A 24,303-nucleotide genomic window follows, 5' to 3' on the forward strand; every position below is an offset into this window, starting at 1 on the left:
TTTATCAGAACCCATCGCAAGTATTGCACACAGTTCTGTTTACCTAATCATAGGAAGGATATTGCTACCCAAGCGAAGATACAGAGGCAATCGTCCAAACAAATCCCAGGTATCAACGATCGGACTTCTTAGGTTAAGGGACTTTGAGCAGATCAGGCCTCCAGTAAAATCCTTTAAGAATAAAAAAGATCCTATGAAAGGTTTGCCCTTTGCTCTTTGGATTAACCCAATTAAAATTTTCAAGATTAAATATGGGGTTGATACAGATTATAGCAAAAGGTTTGACTAATAGCAAGTTAAAATTAGCAAAGTTAGGAGTACGAAAAGAAGTCATTCTTATTAAATGATCACTATCTTCTAAAGAGCACAATTGATTTTCCACTGTGATTCAAATTGCAATTAAAGGTATGGACTAACCTTCTTCGTTGCTAATTCTATGCCATTCTTAGGATTGACTTGTAGCATTTAATTTCTAAAGCTGCCATCCTGTTGTAATTCTTGAATAGTCATACTTCAGAGAAATCACAGGCTTTCCCCATTCACAATTTAAATATAAATATAATTTAAATATAGCTACAGAAGTGGTGAATTCTTTAGTCCTATTAACTTGAAAACTGTGGCTTTATATGGTCAGGTGGAATTATTAAATAGACAAAACACTGTTGTTCAAAATTAAATGGATTAATTATCTGAGTACAGAAAGAGGATTTCAAAGTAAAAATCTATCATAATTAAGAGGTCATATTATTCCACTTTAAATGAAAGCATTAAAATTAAACATTTACTAATCTTATCTTAGAATGCTGGATCATATGCTAAACGTTGTACAGGACTCAAATATGCAGAATGAGAATGGCAAACCTTATATAAGTTATTTTTATTCTTAAAGCACATATTTATATCTGTCTTTTCACTTTTTAAAGGATTTTACTGGGGCCCGGATCTGCTCAAAGTATTTGACACAGTCCACATGCATGTCACAATGGATATGAATGACACAACAAGGTAACTTACATAAATATAAATGAAATTAACTACAGGCATTTTAATTCATGAAAAATAAATGTTTGAAAAATCATTTTACAGCAGCCTGCAAAAACCACAGTGCTGAATATTATAGAATGTGGGAGGGAGGAGAAGAGAGAATTTAATGGAGATAACCCTGAATGTGCATTGTTCTGGGGAAAAAAATTGAAATTTTAATCTTTCATTCACTGTAGACCTAGCAGTTTTATTTGCTCTCAACAAGATGTGTGGGTTAAATTTTCTCTGCTTTTTTGTCAGTACTTACGGAAATGACGAAATTTACTCAATGGTGATCATTTTTAAGTCTGCTTCCTGAAGAGCACCACTCGCCAGGAATGCATATTGAGAATTTGGGTGCACACTACCCACAAATTTCCAACCATTCATTCTAATAATCAGGGAATTGTGTACAGTGCACACCTCAGTTTCTGATATAAACTTCCGTCGGGTGAGGCTGCCAGCCAGGAGTGCAGACGTGTAACATTACCCCAAGTGCGTTTACTTTGAGCTTTGGTGTATAACTAATGTACAGTAGAGCAATAAATTAGAAGGTACACGCAGCAATACTATTGAATCACCTGTTAACTCTCTTACTAGGCATATGCATACTCTTAATGGATAGTCAGTACCTCAGTGCATCTATGATGTGTGCAAATTTTAGTGCTAATTTATGAAGCAAGCAGATCTTGAAAAGTCTGCTTCATATGCTATGAGGAAATAGCAAAATGCAGGTCAAAAAGGAAGCGACTACCAAACAGAGTGTCCAGCAGGTGTAAGCAGCAATCCCATAGAAGGTAAACTTGAACTCTGATTTTAACCCATCCCGCCCAGCAAGAACAGGGCTGGTTCAGGTCGGACGCCCAATTTACACCTGGCCCGAATTTAAGCTCCATTGACTTCAATGGAGCAGAAAATCGGGCGAGGTGTGAATCGGGCACCCGACCCGAACCCGCCCCGTTCTTGCTGGGCTAGGTTAAAATTAGGGGTTTGGTGTCTACAACCCATCACACTTAGAAGAATTTGAAGAAGGTGTCCAACTTCAAGGAAGTGCCAAGGTAAGAAATGAGGATGATTGTCAATTATCGCACATTGCTTTCAATGGTCTACACTATTTAATCTGCTGAGAAACAGCATAGTCATTGGCCTTACTGAGTCATTTTATGACTTTGGACACATGGGCCATTGAAGGAATAGAAGATGCTTTACCACCATGAACTGGTGAATAAATCACTTACATCATTGTACAAGGCAGCGCAAGCTAGCCTAGATAGATTTGCAGTTTCTACCACCAGGCAAGGGTGTTCTGCTCTCTAGACTTCTTTGGAGCTTTTTCAATAGAAATAAAAATCGGGAGAGATGTAAAACGGGCTGCCGACTCACTATTAGCCATTTTACACCATCGTGCAAAGTCAAGGTCATAGAGTCATAACGGCACAGAAGGAGGCCATTCGGCCCATCGAGTCCATGCCGGCTCTCTGTGGAGCAATCCAGTCAGTGCCATTCCCCACTCTATTCCCGTAGCCCTGAAAGTTTATTTCCCTCATGTGCCTATCCAGTCTCCCATTGAAAATATTGAGTGTCTCCGCTTCCACCACTTCCGTCGGCAGCGAGTTCCAGGACCTCACCACTCGCTGCATAAAAATGTCTTTCCTCACGTCCCTCCTGTATCTCGTGCCCAAAACTTTAATTCTGTGTCCCCTAGTCCTTGTACCATCAACTAGTGGGAACAGCCTTTCCCCGTCTATCCTATCCAAACCCGTCATAATCTTGTACACCTCTATCAAATCACCCCTCAACCTCCTTTGCTCTAATGAAAACAAATCCAGCTTCTCCAACCTGTCCTTGTAGCTAAGATCCCCCATCCCCAGAACCATTTTAGTTAATCTCCTCTGCACCCTCTCAAGGGCCTTCACACCCTTCCTAAAGTGTGGTGACCAGAACTGGATGGAATACTCCAGCTGCGGCCTAACCAGCGTTTTATAAAGGTTCAGCATAACTTCTCTACTTTTGTGCTCAATACCTCTATTTATGAAGCTCAAGATCCCATATGCTTTGCTAACCACTCTCTCAATATGTCCTGCCACCTTCAGGGACCTATGCACATTAACTCCCAGGTCCCTCTGTCCCTGCACACTCTTTAAAACTGTGCCATTAACTGTATATTGCCTCTCCCTGTTCCTTCTACCAAAATGCATCACCTCACACTTCTCTGTATTAAATTCCATCTGCCACTTGTCTGCCCATTCTGCTAACCTTTCAATACCCTGTTGCAGTCGATTGGTATCATCCTCACTGTTTGCCACACCCCCAAGTTTGGTGTCATCGGCAGATTTAGAAATTCTACTTTGTATTCCAATATCCAGGTCATTTACATATATCAAAAAAGTAGTGGCCACAGCACTGACCCTTGGGGGACACCACTGTCCACCATCCTCCAGTCTGAAAAACAGCAACTCACTGTTTTCTGTCCTTAAGCCAATTCTTTATTCAAGCTGCCACTGACCCACCTATTCCATGAGCCTCCATTTTGTTAACCAGCCTTCTATACTTTGTCAAACGCCTTTCTAAAATCCATGATGTATAAATCCTGAGTAAATTTACACCTTTCAGTTTAATTGGTCCTTAATAAGAAAAAGAATGCCAATATGTGGTCAGTATTAATGACTATACATTAATGTGTGAACTAGCTCAAACATTCAGAGCAAATTAAACCCTATGGCGTAAAAAGTCTTGTTACAATCCTCCTTAAAATCTCAGGTTATTCAACACAATTTTGATAAGTGAATTGAGTTTCAGTCAGTCATTATCACAGCTTTGAAATTTTGACAGTCCTCAAACTAAAGCAACAACTTCAATGAAGTCCAAGGGAGATTTTTCTTGAGATATTTGAAGTTACCTGACCCTCAATGAATTTTGAAAAGATTTAAAATGCTTGTTTCTCTTTTGAATAAATGCAACAATGTTATTTTTACAGATGCGGGAATGAGTTTTTTAAGGCAGCTCACACAAATGACACTATCAGCATGAAAGCCTTATTGACAAGTGAAGATTTTGACCCTTACATTCGCGGTGAGTATTTATTTAATAAAAATTAGAAGTTTGATTTCTCTTGGCTTTGTAGCATTAATTTTGCTTTTTCTTCCCCCACCACTTACCAGTCAAGAAGCTGGTAAGACAACCGTCTTTTGGTGTCTGCCAGCGGCATTCTATTGCTGTCTCAGAACAGATGCATGAGCGTAGTCCAGGTTAACTGATCCATGTATATCTCTTCAATTCTTCCCCAGAAATGCCTTCTCTCTGTTTGGCACTTTGTAGAGAATCATAGAAAACACTTTCCATCACTTTGCCCTACAGGTTTGGCATAGTTCAGCTTCTGTCCTTTCCTTATATTTCCTTGCAGCAATCACCCACCACCGTGCAACCTCTTTCAGACAGATAATTGGGTTTGTCAGACTACACTCTATGATCACACAATACATTTGCTTCTTGTAGCATAGGAAGCCCATTAATCTGAGCTCTGCACTTAGTAGCTTGAACAAGAATGAAAGGGAAAGAAAGATAAACTTTGATACTGCGTACAGTTTTGGTCTCCTTTTTTAAGGAGGGATATACTTGCATTGGAGGCAGTTTAGAGGAGGTTCAGCAGGTTGATTCTTGAGTTGAAGGGGTTGTCTTATGAGGAAAAGTTGAGCCTATACTCATTGGAGTTTAGAAGAATGAGAGGTGATCTTATTGAAACATATAAGATTCTGAGGGGGCTGGACAGGGTAGATGCTGAGAGGATGTTTCCCCTCGTGGGGGAATCTAGAACTAGGGGGCATAGTTCCTGAATAAGGGGTCACCCATTTAAATCGGAGATGAGGAGGAATTTCTTCTCTCAGAGGGTCGTGAATCTTTGGAATTCTCTACCCCAGAGAGCTGTGGAGGCGGAGTCATTGAATATATTCAAGGTGGAGATAGACAGATTTTTGAAAAACAGGGGAGTCAAGGGTTATGGGGAGCGGGCAGGAAAGTGGAGTTGAGGCCAAGATCAGATCAGCCATGATCTTATTGAATGGCAGAACAGGCTCGAGGGGCTGAATGGCCTACTCCTGCTCCTATTTCTTATGTTCTTTATGTAAACACCTCCCCTTGATATTCAATAGCATTACCATCACCGAATCACCCACCATCAACTTCCTGGGGGTCACCATCGACAAGAACTCAACTGGACCAGCCACATCAATGCCACAGCTACTAGAGCAGGTCAGAGGCTAGGTATTCTGTGGTGAGTGACTCACCTCCTGACTCCCCAAAGCCTCTCCACTATCTACAAGGCACAAGTCAGGAGTGTGATGTAACACTCCACTTACCTGGATGAGTGCAGCTGCAACAACATTCAAGTGATTTGATACCATCCAGGAAAAAGCAGGGTGCTTATTCGGCAGCCCACCCATCACCTTAAACATCCACTTCCTCCACCACCGATGCACCGTGGCTGCAGTGTGTACCATCTACAAAATACATTGCAGCAACTCCCAAAACCACGACCTCTACCACCTAGAAGGACAAGTGCAACAAGTGCATGGGAACACCATCACCTCCAAGTCACACATCATCCCGATTTGGACATATATCACTGTTCCTTGATCGTCGCTGGGTCAGAATCCTGGAATTCTGTATCTAACAGCATTGCCCACAATGCTGTTAGATACAGAGTTCCAGGATTCTGGCCCACCACATGGACTATAACGGTTCAAGAAGAAGGATCACCACCACATTCTCAAGGGCAATTAGGGATGGGCAATAAATGCTGACCCTGCTAGCGACGCCCACATTCCGAAAATGAATTTTGAAAAATAATAACAGTAGCTTAGCACAACTGTGCAAATTGATTTAATTGCTAGATTCTCCAAAGCTCAGGGGAACTTTGAGGATACCCATGTATTCCTTCAGACTTAGTTAGAAGAGGTTTTTGTTAAGTGAATATGGAAAGACTATTTTCTTTGGTTGGCTAATCGCTGACAAGGGGGGTCATCAACTTGAAATTGTCACTGAGAAAAGGGGCTGGATTTTACCAATGGGGAGCTTTTGGAGGCGAGACTCCCACTTGTCGGGTTTTAGTCCTGCCTCCATTGACTTGTGGCCAACCCACGCTATTTTCCCTTGATTGACCCTGTTAAGCCCGCCCAGCGGGCTTAGCAGGCCAATTAAGGGAAAGCCGGTGACAGAGAACGTCAACATATGACGTTTCATCTGTCCAAAATTTTTGACAGATGAATTGTCATCATTTGACAGCTCTGTGAAGCTGTCAAACACTGACATTCTCTGTTGTTTGATGAGACCTTGTATTCAAGACTCATCAAATCTATCTGCTGAGCAGAAATCAGATGGCTGTTGCATCGGAGAATGCAGCAGCCATTCTGTCATCTCTGCCAGTGAGATGCCGGAGTCTCCGGTTTCCCAACTGTTGAAGCCTGCAGGAAGAAACAAAGGTAAGTCAACTTTTTCTATCACTTTACACTCACCTCACACAATTACCTCTCCACACTTGCACCCATCACTCAGCTCCACAGCACACTTTTCGACCCCTCTGACCCCCGCAGACCCACTGCTCGCCTCGCTGACCCTGGCGGGGTTTCCCGATGTCGGGAAGCCCGCACTTGCAGGGGTAAAATGGGGATAATCCTCTTAACTGCCTGTTAACCACCTGTTAATAGGCAGTTAAGTGGCTGTAATTCCCTTCCCGCCTCGAGGAAGTGGCTTCCAGTGCAGGTCGGGTACCCGCCTCCTGGGAAGATGGCACGGAGGTGGGTTGGGGGGGGTGGGATGGGCACCCACCCCCAGATTCTGCCATTTTTTCCGGCAGTCCCGCCTCCCCAGGGCTAGCAAAATTCCCCTCAAGAAGTTAGGAGAAATTTCTTTACACAGAGAGTTGTTACAGCACAGATTGCTTTGCCATATGGAGGAGTTGAGGTGGAAACCATTGCATCTTTTAAGGGAAGAGAAGTTAAACATTTGAAGCAGTGGAAGATACAAAGCTAAGGAGAGAGCAGAACTGTGGAATAGTTATGGATTACACAAACAAAAAGCTGGCATAGACACAGTGGGCTGAATGATCTCCTTCTGTGCTGTAAACCTCTTTGGCTCTAATTGTTTTGATATTCTATGTATTTGTTCTGAAACTAATATTTAAAAATACCATTTAAAGGGGATTTAGAAGAAACAATACTGCATACAGCATTGTTCAATGGCAATAAGGAAATTGCGGAGTTCATTCTGGATAGGATACCATCACTGATCAATGAACCAATGACATCTGACATGTACAGAGGTAAAATACATTGTTTATTAGGGTTCATAGTAAACAGTACAGAAGCCCTAATTTACTAATTCATAAGTACTGTAAGTACATTTACATTATTATTTTGTAAATGTTTTCTGAAACACATAGTAAAATTACTGTTATGGGATCATTAAATATCCAAGTAATCAGCAACATTGCACAATCACCTTTATACAGAAATTGTTGTCTGCCAATAAATACTTTGATGCTGCATAGTATTATAGTGTGCTTGAGCCTTTAAATATATGAGTAAATACATACTAAGTCTTGACGACATTTGTGTTTGTAATGCATCCCTTCTAAATGAGAAGAACCTCCTTGAAATACCACATGAAATGGAGGGTAGGAAATGTTAGGGCAACATAAAAAGGACCAGGCTACTTTAGCACACTGTGGGCCTTAACTGGTATAGTGGCCTTTCTTATTCTGTTTATATGAATGAACTGTTTCTAGGATCACTTTCAATTTTTTTTTCAATCTATAGGTGAGACACCTATGCACATTGCTGTTCTGAAACAAGATGTGGAAATGGTTCAGGAACTGTTGAATCGAGGTGCTGATGTGATGAATGCACGTGCAACCGGTTCCTGCTTTGTCCCAGGAGAGGAATGCCAGTGTTATTATGGTAAGGTCTAGTTTTTGTTCTGAGAGTTAAAATGAGATAGATTATTGAAATATTATTATGGATTGCTAAAGGTTGAAGATTCTTTTGTATCTGCAACATAATTATATAGTTGTTTGTGGGTGTAATGTTTCAATATATCCTCAGTAACCTTTTATTGTCCAACCTTGTTCCAAATTGTTTGAGAATGATACCTGCATAATTAATGTTATTAAAATACTTGGCCTGTGAAATATGTTTTCAGTTTCCTTTAGAAATGTTTCAAATCTGTCAATAAATTAGTCTCTAATGTCACACAACTTGATGTTTACCATTTTAGAGTTGCTCAATAATCTTCAGTAACATGCAAGGAAGTCACGTAAGAATAACAAATACATACATAAGAATATAACAAATATTGAATGCTATTTTTTGAAGTAATAGTAAAATATAGGTATCTTAAGATGTGAAGAATGGTTTTCAGATTTGCAATAATTGTCAATGCGACAACCTTTTGACAGGAAGCAACCTCAGGTGCATCAACACAAAAGTGACTATATGACTCATTAATCAGATTGATAATCGGAGCACTAAGTCAAGAGTTCTGAGGTCACCATTTCAGCTTCACACCAGGTGCAGAATTAAATCCAGACCAATGGAAAGCCAAAATTTAAAAGTGCTCTGGAACTCCACTCCCCTCGTGGGAATTTTATAAACATACTTTTGACTTTTTTATAGCACACACAAGAAAACAACTCTCTCATCCACTTTCTTGTAACATTAAAAGTAAGCAACCTGGGAGTGGAGCTCAGTGTGAGGTAACTGGGGCCTGTCAACTGTGCATTGCATTGTAGATATACTGGTCTGAGACAAAACAGCTTTACACATTATTTATTAATTTGGCAACCCTCCTGTGATATTCATTACTGTCTTCCCAGTAGCTGTCATTGATGTGTTAGTAACCTGCGTTAAATGCCTAATTCATACTGCACAGAAATGTTCTTGATATGGCATGGCTTGGTGAATTATAACTGGGATGTTAATGTTATATCTACAAGATTAACGGCTCAGCAGCAGAAATGATTTTGCTGTCAATTTTTTATTGATGACGGCATTTTGACCACATTTTTTTATTACCTGCAGGTGAATATGTGTTGTCTTTTGCAGTATGCGTTGGCAATGAAGAGATTGTCAGAACTCTTATTAAACACAGTGCTCCATTAGAGGCACAGGATTCCTTAGGTAAATATTTCATCACTCATCAACCACCATGAAGTAGTTGTTTTCTACTTCATATGTAATTATCATTGGGAACTTAATTCCTTCCTCACAGAGGGCCCAAAACCAATTGTGAATTACCATTGCAAATAATAAACAGGCTTGAGGTCTTGAGCTGCGTTGAAAACATCTATATCCTTTCCTTTTTAAGCACAACAACCCTGGATAACAGTACAAATACAACTTTGTAATGCTTCCATAATAAAATTAGAATGATTCCATGTAGTGAACACAAACCTCTAACTACAGGAAACTCTTTTAACCGGCACCTAAATATCTGGAAATCTCTCTTAATCAGCAAAATTCAGGAGTAGGTTCAAATAAGTTTTACTATATATTAGTGGCCTTGTAACCGGGGTTCCTGGATCTGTGGCCATGTAACTGGGGTTCCCGCACCTGTGGCCGTGCAACAGGGGCTCCTGCACCTGTGGCCGTGTACGGGGCTCTTGTACCTTGGTAAGTATACCTCTCTGTAATCTGGACTTTTTGATCAACCGGCACCACGCCGGTCCCGTCGGTGCCGGATAAAAAAGAGTTTCCTGTACCTGTGGATTCATTGAAGGTTCCTCCTCAGAAATGTCATTATGGAAATAACTACATAACAGTGCAGAACTCACAAAATTCCTGAAATCTTTATACACACGCATCTAGAAAACCAGCAAAAAATGATCAACAACTTCAAAAAAGATCACACAGTACCAGAAACAAATCTGTTTACAGTCCTCATGACAGACAAGTTAGACTAAAAGTGCAGTGGGACATGGGCTGGTAATAGCTTAACTGGCAGGTATACCTAACATTCAACCACTTTTATTACAGGAAGAAAAACTAAATACACAAAAGACAGAGATGTATTTTGAAATTACTGAAGGGGCACACGAGTGCTGAAGCCATGAGATTTATTTTCATGGGGAATCTAGGAGTATCCCCCACTGAAAGTTGGCACCTCGTGTCAACCGGACTCTGCTGTGGTCTCAGTTCCAGTGAATGTAGCAGAAACCTGTCAGGAAACTTTGCTGACAGTTGGATTTTTGACATTTTATTTTATGCATTTTCTGGCATTAAGTTCCCAACCCTGATTGATAGGATAAAAGTTTCCTTGCTGACTGTAAATGTCCTATATGAAGTGAGTTTGTACAGTCACAGTCCATTTTTTAGTGGGTGTGGGTCTATCTACAGCACAAACATGGCACTAACTGGCAACATTTTAGCCGTTTTATGCAGAGAGGCAACAGGATTATATTGGAAAAGGGAAAAAATAACAATACATAGCACTCTTCTAAAGTTGGTGAGATTCTTCTTGCACCTCTCACACTCTTGGACACAACAGAATTAAAAGCTTGTCATATGGTAGGTAATCCCACTCTTGCCTCTGTTCTCCACCCTCTCTATTTGATTGATGTTACGATAGTCACTATTTCTCTGTACTTTCTTCTCTCGTTCTCCTGAGCTGCAAATACACCATTCCACAACATTTCCTTCAACCTGCTGCATTGTGTTGAAATTAAAAGTGATCATTAATTGTGTTGAAATCAAGAGTGATCATAGTGTCTCCTACTCTAACTTATTCTTTTCCTATATCTCAAAACTGTGGAGTTGTTTACCTCAGTCAGTATTTTCTTCCTTCATGCTTTTGAAAGTCAAGCTTGGCATCATTTGTCACAACTTATTTATTTCAGCTTCTTTTCTACTGCTTCCAATCTTGATATTCTAAACCACAGGCCTTACCCTTCATCTAGATTTCACAATTTTAAAATATCTCAACCATTACATATCAACATTTAAATTTAAATTCAAATAAAAGGTCATCTGTAGTAATAACCATAAACCTTCTTCTGTAATTACAAGGGGTGAGAATTCATATTTCTTTGCATGTGTAGACATCAATTTCTAAAGGGAGAAGCTAACTGAAACCCCACATGGGAATAATTGGGTCTGGTTTAGCTATATTAAAATTAACCTGAATTAACCATATTGAGGTGACTTGGGGGTTTCAGTTTGATTGAAGAGCTCACTCACAGAAACATTCATGTACACTCACATAATTCAGATTATTTCCAACATGTTTCTAACACAGAGGAACCCACAAGGAGTAAATGTTAACCTGTCAATTTTCCTTCAGAATGATTAGAAATTAGAATTCTTTTGGGCAGGTAATACAGTGCTTCATATGTTGGTTATACAATCGGAAAAAAGACAGGTGTATTCCATGTATGACCTCATCACATCACTTGTGTCTGAGAAACAACTTGAGAGCATCGCGAACAACGATGGCTACACTCCATTGAAGCTTGCAGCAGCTGAGGGTGATTTGGAGGTAGGTAAATTGTGACTTCGTAATGCAATATGAAGTTATTGTTCACTAAGCTGTATAAGAGAAAGGATTTTGTTTAATCAAGAGCCCATTCATTATGAGCTCAACAAAATGAATATTGGAATTTCTTGTGAAAGTGAGTTATAGCCATACTCCACAGTAAGTTCTCCAAGATGCAGTTAAAGATGATCCTGATTCTGTGCAATGGAAGATAGCCTTTTCAGTACTCAGTCTATCTGTAGCTGCATTATTCAGCACTATTTGTTACATAACATTCAGAATAATTACCTGCATTGACATAGTTGCTATTGTATTTTTTTTCCTTTCCAATTTTGTGATCATTAATATTATTTACATTACTTTCAGGTCATTACTTTCACTATGGGAGAAACAACATTAATAGTTCTACACATTTCAAAACAAATGTTGGAAGAAGATGTTTAGTGAACTCTAGTTAAAGTCAAACCAGTTCAAACCTTTCTTAAAAAATGTATCAAATTTAATTTAATACTTGTTTTAATACATTAATTGAACTTTATTTGTAGATGTTCAACTATTTAGTGCAAAAACAGAAGAAAACATACTGGACAATGGGGACAATGTCTTACTGTGTCTATGATCTCACCAACATTGATACATGGGGTGACGAAAAATCAGTTCTGGACATCATAACAACAAGCAGGAATAGAGAGGTAACCATAAGGAATGAACCAGCCTGCTCTTTGCTGTTATTGTCAATACATTTCCATGGGATAATTTTCCATTTTCTTTGACTTTGATTTCTTTACTGTGCAGCTCCATATAACAAGTATTTATGTTCTTAATGTGTATGGACTTTAGTAAAGATTGTGGCCTTACTGGTAATGGCTCCCCACTCCAACTCTGTATTCAGCAGCTCAGCCAATGATCTTTAACTTTGGTTGATTTCCTAAAAAAAATTTCACTTCCCATCACAGAACTAGAAATTTAAACTAATTTCATGACACACAATGAAATGTAACATTTTGAAAATGTTCTTGTTGTTAGTTCTTAACTTCATGCTCTGGGAACTTTTAAGATGGTTAAAAATCACCTCAGGAAAGAGGTAAGAGGCACTGAACACAACCCAGTGGTGATTATCAAATGGACATTTTCTTTGCAATAGTTACCTTGAAAAAGAATACAAAATAAATTCAATATTTAGTCAAAGAACACGTAGTAGCAGCTGAGAAATATGATTACAATTCCACTCATGTTGATAGCACATCTATCAATGAATTGCTTTTGTACACCAAGGGTAGTTACTTCAATCCTGAGTTTAATTGAGTAATCTTACAAGAGAACTAAGAATATTTATCACTATTGTAGTCTTTGAGTATTACCTATATTTTTAGGCAAATATTTGAACACCTCAACTGCCATGTTGAGGCGAGCAGAGGCCTAAAATTCCTCCTCCAATGAAAAGTAAAAATACTTTTCTTCAGAATTAGTGACTTAATAAAATTGCTGAAGCAAGCATTCTCCACTTCTTCTCATGGGTATGTGCTGCCAGCTGTGGTATATGATTTAATCTGCAAGTGAACCTGACTAAACAATCGATAAGTGATGGAGGTACAAATGGCTATCCTGGTCAGTCTCATTTATGTAACATAAATTATTTTTTATGGCTGATCATGATAGGCCCTTGGTGCCTTCTGAGATTTGATGATTTTGAATTCCCTACCGAAATGATCAGATAGAAATTAAGTTGTTTTTTTGTAGGTTCATAAACTCATTGATGCTAAACCAGTGAAGGAATTACTGCATCAGAAGTGGATTTCATTTGCATACAAGTACTTCCTAACGTGGATGTTTTCCTATGGTGTGTACATCATGATATTTACCATCTCAAGCCTGTACCGGCCCTTGAAACCAGTTCCAATTGGCCAATTTGGTGACTACATTGTTAAAATACAAAAGACTTTAGCAGTAAGTATAGTACAGTTCTATAATGTCCAATGCAATATTTGTAATGGAAGTATTTTAAAGTTTATGAATTTGTAAACTCTTTCTCTATAAAATGCAGTAACAAATCACTGTTATCCTGTAATGAAAACTTTCATGAATACTGAATTACCCACAAAACTGTTGGAATGTCCAAGAAGCTGCAGATCTAGTTGAAACAAGTTGGAATGAGATATCCTATTTTGGTCACTTCCTAATGCATTTTACAAGAAAGGACAAAGAGGATTACGTCATAAAGAATTTAAATCCAAGCAGATCAATAGGGCTTGATAATAGACATCAGGAGTTGTGGGCAGAAGCAGTTAATTGGAAAAGTAGATTGGTGGAATAAGATGTTCAATTATCACAGCGGTGATGTATTCACATTGTTTCATAAGATACTGTCAGTCACAGTTGTTAAAAGCATTTCATTATGAATTGATGATAGGGTGTTAGTGTTAATAAATAGATATGCCTCAAATTCAAACCAAATGATCATCCCTGGTAAGGTAAAAAATAAAAAGATGAATGTAAAAGTGTGCGTGTGTGTGAGAGATTGATTTATTGTAAATGTTGTGAAAGTCAAGTTCATCAGCTGATTTTCTTCTTCGTTGGCTAAGCATCTATTCGTTCTGATTGGTTAAGCCTCTCTTTTTATCCTTTCTATTTGGTTATTCTGCTTTCATATTGTACGAAACAGTACAAGTACAAAGTATTGCACAATATATGGATGATCTGGACTTATTGGGCCAGTAATTCCGGTCCCAACGCATGAGTACGGACGGTGTACTCACGCGTGGGCCCGTTGGAAGTGCCGGATTTCAGCATGCACAGCGCATGCACGGGAAACCGGCATTTCCTCCAAGGGGTTCAGAGGTCCAACGCGTGCGCGCAGGACTCTGCGCGCACGCGTTGAACTTCCTTCTTTTTGACAGGTTTGCCCGTGTGCAAGGGCCTGAACATTTTAGACATAAAAAGGAGGCGTAAGGACTTCATTCTTGAAGGTAAGTGGTCTATTATTTAAAATTATAACATTTTTTCCACAGCTTTATTGTTTTTAAGGACTTTACAGTAAGGTAAGTTTATTTTTAGATCCGATTTCTTAAAAAATTATTTTTTTCAAAACTTTGATTAATTGTTTAAAATAGGTTTTTAAAGTTATTTATAGTTTATTTAATTATTGGGATGTTTTTTTAAATTTTATTTAAAGTTAAACTAGTCTTTTGGGCGCCCATACTTTTCATGAGTTTGACAGTTCTTACTATCAAACTCATGAATGAAGTTTCCCCTCCCCTGATTGGCTGCACAGTGCTCACCTGATCCCAGCCGGCACATCGCACTAACTACGCCGCTGGATCAGGCAAGCACATCGCGCCGACATCTGAACTGGGCCAGTGACAGGAATTCCAAGCAGGCCCAGGCTTCAGATGTCGGCGCGCCGGGTGAGTGCACATTGGGGGCTTGCACGCGCGGCAAGCCCCCGATCCTAATTTCTGGCCCAATGTAAAAAGATGGATATCATAACTTACTGATAATACCAAACCGGGAGGAATTGAAAATTGCCAGAAAGAATGTAAGAGACTACAAACATAAACAGGCTAGGAAAATCAGCCAATAAAAGGCAGATGCAGTTTAAAACTGAATGAAAATATACCTTAAATGCTACATTTCACAATGCAGTGGAGGGGATAAAGGTATCTAGCATGCAAATATATAAATCCTTAAATTTGAGTGAACAGATTAAAAAATCTATTAAGGAAAATGGGATTTTGTGTTTTATATCAAGCAAAGAGACTGTGGTTAAGCCATCTCTCAAATATATGCAATTTTAGGTTCTTAAATATAGAAGGGATATAATAACTCTGGAGAAAGTGCAATGCAGATTTTCTAGGATGGTACCAGGGATGAGAGGTCTGAGAAACAAGCAAAGACTAGAGCAAAGGGCTGTAATCTCGCAAGTAGTGAGCGATGCTTAATCAATTATTGCATTCAACTTTTTGAATGATTACTTAAAGAGGAATATAAATGGTTATGGGATGAAAGCAGGAAAATGGGAGGAGACAGACCAATGCTGTATGGGCAAGAAAGGCCGAATTACCTCCTCCTGTGCTAAGATTTCTATGGGACAGATTTTCACCTACCCCACCCCACCCCACCTCCCCGAGTCATCAGGTGGGAAAAGGGTGGTAGTGCAATGAAAATAGCAGTGCAGCACTTATCACCCATTGCTCCCAATGTCAGGGTCTGTGCCATTTTGTTGGGAGCCTTGAAATGGGAGTACCAGGCACCATCAGAAACAGGTAGGAGTCTTGTTAGCCCATTCAAATCAGGGTCCTGTGATTATCAGTAGGATAAATCAATGGACTGAAACTCAGGCGGGTTCCATAAAGGCCGTGTGATCTGCCCCACCTGATTACTGTCTCGGTGGTGAAGGTGAAAATCTACCCCAAGAACTGTGAAGATTTCTGCCTAAACCTTGGCTCATGCACTAAGCATGGCCATTGGCATCATTGGCGAGATACAAGAGCCCAGTTCATACAAAACCTTCAGGCAGTGCTGTGGAAGATTCACTGGTATATCTTAATTTTAAAATGTCATACAAATGTTAAGAGTTATGTAATTAAAGATTTTGGCAACAAATTGACTGTCGCCAAGCTGCACAAAACACTCTTATGTAAAACCTCACTGCTATAGCTCCTGGTATTGTTTGATCACTGGCTGAATACTGTTGTTAATTTAGCAATTAATGTATGGTTAGTAAGTATCAGTATGTGGCACATAGTGGAGTTAGCATTCCTAATGGACATTGTCGCTTGGAGTTCTTACGGTGCTTGTCTGTCTGTGACCCCAAAATTCACATTATACCCAGTACAATTCATGTTCAGTAGCTGTTCTTTTATGTTTGCATATTATGCCATAAAAATTATTTGCAAAGACCATAATAATTTATTTTAAAAAGTAACTATTTTAGGAATCCTATCAAACAAAGGAAGACTACCTGAGACTTCTGGGTGAACTAATAACTATCGCTGGAGCACTGGTAATACTCATCGGTGAGGTAAGCTGAGAAGCGGTTACCAAACTCCGTATTATAAACCTAAAGTAGAAACTTGTGCATTCTCTTCAGTAGTTACAAAAACATGTTCATAATGTAAATATTACCTTTGTTTCAGATCCTGTATTTATACAAGATTGGTCCAAAAAATTACTTTGGGAATACATCAATTGCAGGACCTTTTCCATTACTAATGTAAGAGCATAATCATTTTTTTTCACCCTTCCTGTTTGTGGGGATCTACTGGAACGTATCGTCAAAAAGTAACAATTGGTGATTGTCCTGGCTTCCCACTGCCCAGGCTGCCTGCGTAAAACATGTGTTAGGCACCTTGAGTATGCGAATCAGGGGCTTAAAGCCTATCTTAGGACTCTGATACCAAATTCGGCAAAAACTAGGCTCCGCTCAGCTTTTCCACGTCTACATCTGCCTAAACAGCGGTCCTTAAAGAGACTGCTGGAGTTCACCAAAGAACAGGTTAAGTTTTCATTTTTTAACTTACCTTAATGAGGTGTCAGGAGCAGCAGGAGTGCTTCTCCTGGCTCCATAGAAACATAGAAGATAGGAGCAGGAGTAGGCCATTCGGCCCTTTGAGCCTGCTCCGCCATTCAATGAGATCATGGCTGATCATCCAAATTCAGTACCCTGTCCCTGCCTTCTCCCCATATCCCTTGATCCCTTTAGCCTTAAGAAATATATCCAACTCTTTCTTGAATATATTTAATGAACTGGCCTCCACCGCCCTCTGTGGCAGAGAATTCCACAGGTTCACCACTCTCTGGGTGAAGAAATTCCTCCTCAATTCAGTCCTAAATGGCTTACCCCTTATCCTTAGACTATGACCCCTGGTTCTGGACTCCCTGGCCATCAGGAACATCCTTCCTGCATCTAGTCTGTCCAGGCCTGACAGAATTTTATAGGTTTCGATGAGATCCCCTCTCAATCTTCTAAACTCCAGTGAGTATAAGCCCAATCGACACAATCTCTCCTCATACGTCATTCCTGCCATCCCAGGTATCAGCCTGGTGAATCTTCGCTGCACTCCCTCCATGGCAAGAACGTCCTTCCTCAGGTAAGGCGACCAAAACTGCACACAATACTCAAGGTGTGGTCTCACCAAGGCCTTGCACAACTGTAGCAAGACATCCTTGTTCCTGTACTTGAACCCTCTTGCTACGAAGGCCAACATACCATTTGCCTTCTTAACTGCCTGCTGCACCTGCATGCTCATCTTCAGCGACTGGTGCACAAGAACACCCAGGTCTCTTTGCACTTCCCCTTCTCCCAATCTATTGCCATTCAAATAATAATCTGCCTTCCTGTTTTTGCCACCAAAGTGGATAACCTCACATTTATCCACGTTATAGTGCATTTGCCATGTTTCTGCCCAATCACCCAACCTGTCCAAATCGTACTGGAGTTTCACGACATCCTCCTCACAGCTTACCCTCCCACCCAGCTTTGTGTCATCTGCAAATTTGGAGATATTACATCCAATTCCCTCGTCCAGATCATTAATATATATTGTGAACAGCTGGGGTCCTAGGACCGATCCTTGCGGTACCCCACTAGTCACTGCCTGCCACTCGGAAAAAGAGCCGTTTATTCCAACTCTTTGCTTTCTGTCCGCCAACCAGTTCTCTATCCAAGTCAATACCTTGCCCCCAATCCCATGTGCCTTAATTTTGCACGCTAATCTCTTATGTGGGACCTTATCGAAAGCCTTCTGAAAGTCCAAATACAACACATCCACTGGTTCTCCCTTATCTATTTTACCAGTTACATCCTCAAAAAATTCCAGTAGATTAGTCAAGCATGACTTACCTTTTGTAAATCCATGTTGACTTTGTCCGATCCTGTCACTGCTTTCCAAGTGCTCTGCTATTACATCTTTTATAATAGACTCTAGCATTTTCCCCACTACCGATGTCAGGCTTACCGGTCTATAATTCCCCGCTTTTTCTCTACCACCTTTTTTGAACAGTGGGGTAACATTAGCTACCCTCCAATCCATGGGTACTGTTCCAGAGTCTATCGAGTTCTGGAAAATGACCAGCAATGCATCTACTATTTCTAGGGCCACTTCCTTAAGTACCCTGGGATGTAGATTATCAGGCCCTGGGGATTTATCGGCCTTCAGTCCCATCAATTTTCCCAACACCATTTCCCTACCGATACTGATTTCTTTCAGTTCCACCCTTTCATCAGGCCCTATGTTCCCCGGCATCTCTGGGAGGTTATTTGTGTCCTCCTTTGTGAAGACAGAACCAAAGTATGAATTTAGTTTGTCTGCCATTTCTCTGTTTCCCATTATAAATTCCCCTGATTCTGACTGCAAGGGGCCTACGCTTGACTTCACCAATCTTTTTCTCTTCACATATCTATAAAAGCTTTTACAGTCAGTTTTTATGTTCCGTGCTAGCTTACTCTCATATTCTATTTTCCCTTTCTTAATTAATCCCTTTGTCCTCCTTTGTTGAATCCTAAACTGCTCCCAATCCTCAGGATTATTGCTTTTTCTGGCCAATTTATATGTCCTCTCTTTGGATCTTATGCTATCCCTAATTTCCCTTGTTAGCCACGGTTGAGTCACCTTTTTTGTTTTATTTTTATGCCAAACTGGGATGAACAAATTCTGTAGCTCATCCATTCGGTCTTTGAATGTTTGCCATTGCCTATCCACCGTCAACCCTTTGAGTGCCATTCCCCAATCAATCCTACCCAACTCGCTCCTCAGACCATCGTAGTTTCCTTTATTTAAATTGAGGACCCTAGTCTCTGAGTCAACTACTTCATTCTCCATCTTAATGAAGAATTCGATCATATTATGATCGCTCCGACCCAAGGGGCCTCGTACAACAAGATTGCTAATTAATCCTTTCTCGTTACATAATACCCAGTCTAAGATGGCTTGATCTCTGGTTGGTTCCTCGACATATTGGTCCAGGAAACCATCCCGTAAACACTCCAGGAATTCCTCCTCCACAGTATTGTTACTAATTTGGTTGGCCCAATCTATATGTAGATTAAAGTCACCCATGATGACTGCTGTGCCCTTATTGCACGCTTCTTTAATTTCCCTTTTAATGCCATCCCCAACCTCCGCCTTACTGTTTGGAGGTCTATATACCACTCCCACTAATGTTTTTTTCCCCTTAGTATTTCGCAATTCTACCCATACAGATTCCACATCATCAGAGCTAATATCCTTCATTACAATTGTTTTAATCCCTTCTTTAACCAGTAATGCTACCCCACCTCCCTTTCCTTTTTGCCTATCTTTCCTGAATATCGAATACCCCTGGATGTTGAGTTCCCAGTCTTGGCCATCCTTGAGCCACGTTTCCGTAATCCCAACCAAATCATATTCGTTTACCTCTGTTTGCACAGCCAATTCGTCCACCTTATTACAAATGCTCCTCGCATTAAGACACAAAGCCTTCAGGCTTGTTTTTTTAATGCTCTTAGACCTATTAGCATTATTATTTACTGTGGCCACGTTTGATTTAAACCGTTGATTTCTCTGACTGCCACTTTTGTTTTTCTCGTTCCTATCTTTTGCTTTTATCCCTGTTTCCCTTTCCTCTGTCTCCCTGCTCAGGTTCCCAACCCCCTGCCATTTTAGTTTAAACCCCCCCGAACAGTGCTAGCAAACCTCCGCGCAAGGATATTTGTCCCGCTCTGGTTCAGGTGCAACCCGTCCGACTTGTACAAGTCCCACCTTCCCCAGAAGCAGGCCCAGTGATCCAGGAAACTAAAGCCCTCCCTCCTGCACCAATTCTTTAGCCACGCATTCATCTGCTCTATCCTCCTATTCCTATACTCACTAGCACGTGGCACCGGGAGCAATCCAGAGATTACAACCTTTGAGGTCCTGCTCTTTAATCTGCTACCTAGCTCCCTAAATTCTTGCTGCAGGACCTCATCGCTCTTCCTACCCATGTCATTGGTCCCAATGTGAACCATGACCTCTGACTGTTCACCCTCCCCCTTCAGAATGCCCTGCAGCCGTTCAGTGACATCCTTGACCCTGGCACCAGGGAGGCAACAAACCATCCTGGAGTCACGTCTATGGCCACAGAAACACCTATCTGTTCCCCTTACGATAGAATCCCCTACCACTATTGCTCTCCCACTCTTTTTCCTCCCTTCCTGAGCAGCAGAAGCACCCCTGGTGCCAGGAAGTTGGCTGCTGCTGCCTTCCCCTGGTAAGTCATCCCCCTCAACAGTATCCATATCGGTATACCTGTTTGAAAGGGGGATGGCCACAGGGGTCCCCTGCACTACCTGCCTGCCTCTACTGCTCTGCCTGATGGTCACCCATTTCCCTTCTGCCTGTGCAGCCCTAACCTGCGGTGTGACCAACTCACTAAACGTGTAATCCACGACCCTCTCAGCATCGCGAATGCTCCAAAACTCATCCATCCGCAGCTCCAGCGCCTCAATATGGTCCGCTAGTAGCTGCAGCTGGATGCATTTCTGGCACACATGGTCGTCAGGGGCAGTGACCCTGAATTCCCACATAGAGCAAGAGGAGCATAACATGGGGCTGGGCTGTCCTGACATGACTTACCCTTTAATTAATTTAATTAAATCAATACCACCAATTAAAGACCTACTCTAGGGCGCTTATTTGCCAACTGTCCCCCACTACACCACAGAGATCCTAGAAAATATAAACCGCAGAATTTAAGCTTGTAAAAAAAGAGAAAGAGAGAAAATACTCACCAACCAATCACTTACCTGCTTTCTGATGACGTCACACTTCAACTACTTTTTACCTCTCTCCCGCTCTCGGAGCTCTGAAATTGGAGATTGGTAAGCCTACCTGGTCCTCGGGGTCACTTTTATAGCCGCTCCGCCGCTGCCTCTGCTTCCCACACAGGTCCGACTCCGCTCTGGGGCCTACCTGGTCCTCGGGGTCGCTTTTATAGCCGCTCCGCTGCCGCCTCTGCTTCCCACAGGAATACGGTGGGCCACTGCCAGGCCTTCCTCTTGCTGTAGGCTGGATCACTGTCCAAGCCAAATGATTTTGAGTGGGCCCCGATCGGCTAGCTGCATCAGGCTGCACGATTGGTGTCTGCAGCTCGCAGTATTATGTAGATGAGTCCCGAGGCCTAATTTTCTGTGAGCCTCAGCTCTGTATCATTGAGCGTGCATTGTAGGCCAAATTCCCAGCCAGAAAGTACCAATGTGAGGCATGTTGTCAGGCTAGGGGGAGCTGTTGAGTAATGTCTCACAAAGCTCAGTATTTAGGGCCGGAATTTTCACATTGCAGAGCATGTGGGTTTGCGAGTGGGTCGGCAGTTAAAAGTGCTGAAATTGACAGCGCGTCGGGAACCCGTTGTTAGCCCACTGACTTCCGCATTTAACTGGGGCGCGATTCGAAGTGCGTCATGGACCCGCTTGGGAGAGGCAGGCGACCTCATTGAGGTAGTTTACTGCTTGTTTAGAGACCCTTAACAGCCTTTTCAACGTGAGGTTTCAACTTTAACTGGTTGCGCACAGGATTCAAGGAACTCGGGAAGCTCGACTGTGAAGGGGAGGCGGGAGCTCAGCGGCCATTGTGCGACTTCATTGAGGACAGCTGGAAAAATCACATAAATACAAACATAGAAACATAGAAGATAGGAACAGGAGTAGGCCATTCAGCCCCTCGAGCCTGTTCCGCCATTTAATGAGATCATGGCTGATCATCCAAATTCAGTACCCTGTCCCTGCCTTCTCCCCATATCCCTTGATCCCTTACAGCTTACACCTGCTTCCTTGCCTAAGCGAAAGGCTCTTGCTGACACCATTTTGTGCAGAGGTTTTGCTTTCAAGAGTTTCCAGGTGATTTCTGCAATCTCGGAAGCCACTCTCACCACATTGCAAGTCACTCACTACATTGGAGGATTGTGCCTCTGGTCTCCACTTTACCTGCCATCTATCAGATCAGCATGGGTGCCACTTACGCTGTCTCACCTTGGACCTCAGATTCAGACCAAGATGAGCCCCAGCACCAACAACACCAGCCACACCAGCAGCAGCAGCGACAACACCAGCAGCCTTCTCCTCACCGACCTGATGCTCCACAGGAGAGAGGAGATAAGCACAGGGCTGCACCATGCCAGAGGCGATACCCCCAACACAGGGTATACAGGCAGAGGATGAGCTTCCTGGACATGACTGAACAGCAGTGCCTCAGGAGGCTCAGGCTATCGCGCCAGGTCGTGCCAGACATTTGTAGCTTGCTGGAAGAAGACCTGCTGTCCAAACCAGCCAGGGTCTCCAGAAACATCGTTGTACACTGTGTGCTGCACAACAGAGTGCAGCAGCAAGGATTGGAGCTGCAGGAGGAGCATGGAGCAGAGCGCACAGCCTCTTTGAAGGGAGAGGAGGAGGAACAGGTGGAACATGAGGAGGAGGCGGAGGTGGAGGAACCCTGAAGTGGAAATAGCACCATCAGCGGCGCATATTGCTGCCCGGGAGGCCCGGGATGGCCTCATAATGGCCCGATTTACTTAACTTGCACCAGTGCACCCATCTGTCTCCCAGATGCTGTACCAACTGCCCCTCCCCCCCCCCAACACCAAAAAGCAGTCCTAACATGACCGAACGATTCCTGTCAACCAAACCCCCATTGCTCGCGGTTAAGTAATGTCTCACCATTCACTCCAAGTGACAAGATCACTCCAAGTGACAAGGTAGCAGGCAAAAATGGACAAGATAGGAAAGTAGTGCAAAGAAATAAATTTATGTGCATCATAAATAAAACTGAATCTTAACACTAATGTTTTGGCAAACACCCATGTGCATACCCTTCTGTATCTAGGATTGTGTCTTTTTACTTTTCCGTGTGCTTCTACGAGGTGCAACCCCTGTGGCTTCACCAGAGGTAGAGGCAGGCTGCTCACTTCCCTGCTACGGCTGCTTTGACACTTTTGACGGACGTCCTCTGGGTTTTGGAGCCTGTAAGGGCATTGCCAAAGACTGCTCCTCCTACAACTGTGCAGGGGCAGACTCGGCCATTGCCCACCAAGGCAGTATGTGGGGCTCTGACTGAGGGGGTGGCAACGGGGGAGAAGTGAGAGTGCTTTCAGCAGAGCCCACATTTCCATGTCTCCTCTCACCATTGTCCTGCTCATGGGCCACCCGCACTTCCCTGCTAGTAAGGAGCTGGACAGCACCTGGGTGCGCAAGGGACTGGTGAAGGTGCACCCTCAGAGAATGGAACTTCTTCTGAGGAGTCATCTTCCTCCCTGGCTGAACAGTGGGAGGGGCACTTGATGGACCTGTGGGAGAGTAAAGACATGAATTAGACCTCTTATGATAAGAATGTGTAACATTAACATGCACATGATGATATTTCACTGGCTGCTGGCATCAGTCACCATGAGTGACTGTTGTATGCCATGTGGGATACTTAATTCTGTCACCAGGTTGCTGGGAGGTCCTCCTCTCTCCATCTCCCACCGACAGCAGCTCTGCCACTTCACTTATTTCAAGAGCCTCCTCCTCTGCTAGCGTCAAATTTGTATATATTGGAGGGCCACCTCTGGTTCTCTCTCTTTCTCTCCTGTTCTGCACTGTCTTCTCCTGCATAGAGTGAAAGAAGAGAACTTTGAGTGAGAGTTTGAGTCCATGTTAAAAAGATATCTAACTTTTTATGATGCATTTTCCTATTGCTCCAGCGCTTAAATGTTATACTTACTGGAAGTGTATGTGTCAAGTCTATTAACATATTGTGTAAAATATACATC

General features: G+C 41.9%; 1 protein-coding gene across 1 annotated transcript in view; it reads left to right on the forward strand.

Annotated features, from left to right (window-relative positions):
- Window positions 1-251: 251 nt before the first annotated feature.
- LOC147115793 (transient receptor potential cation channel subfamily V member 6-like) overlaps window positions 252-24,303 on the forward strand; it is a 36,820-nt gene continuing 12,768 nt past the window's right edge. Inside the window, exons 1-11 of the mRNA XM_085991977.1 lie at window positions 252-279; window positions 924-1,005; window positions 4,001-4,095; window positions 7,217-7,339; window positions 7,836-7,976; window positions 9,096-9,194; window positions 11,384-11,547; window positions 12,090-12,236; window positions 13,285-13,491; window positions 16,478-16,564; window positions 16,680-16,756. Coding sequence (XP_085848103.1) covers window positions 252-279; window positions 924-1,005; window positions 4,001-4,095; window positions 7,217-7,339; window positions 7,836-7,976; window positions 9,096-9,194; window positions 11,384-11,547; window positions 12,090-12,236; window positions 13,285-13,491; window positions 16,478-16,564; window positions 16,680-16,756 — 1,250 coding nt within the window. The remainder of the gene's footprint in view (window positions 280-923; window positions 1,006-4,000; window positions 4,096-7,216; window positions 7,340-7,835; window positions 7,977-9,095; window positions 9,195-11,383; window positions 11,548-12,089; window positions 12,237-13,284; window positions 13,492-16,477; window positions 16,565-16,679; window positions 16,757-24,303) is intronic.

The sequence above is a fragment of the Somniosus microcephalus genome, chromosome 6 (genome assembly GCF_052327205.1).
Source record: "Somniosus microcephalus isolate GS21.2 chromosome 6, FLI_Smic_1.0, whole genome shotgun sequence".
In the NCBI taxonomy this organism is placed as follows: domain Eukaryota; kingdom Metazoa; phylum Chordata; class Chondrichthyes; order Squaliformes; family Somniosidae; genus Somniosus; species Somniosus microcephalus.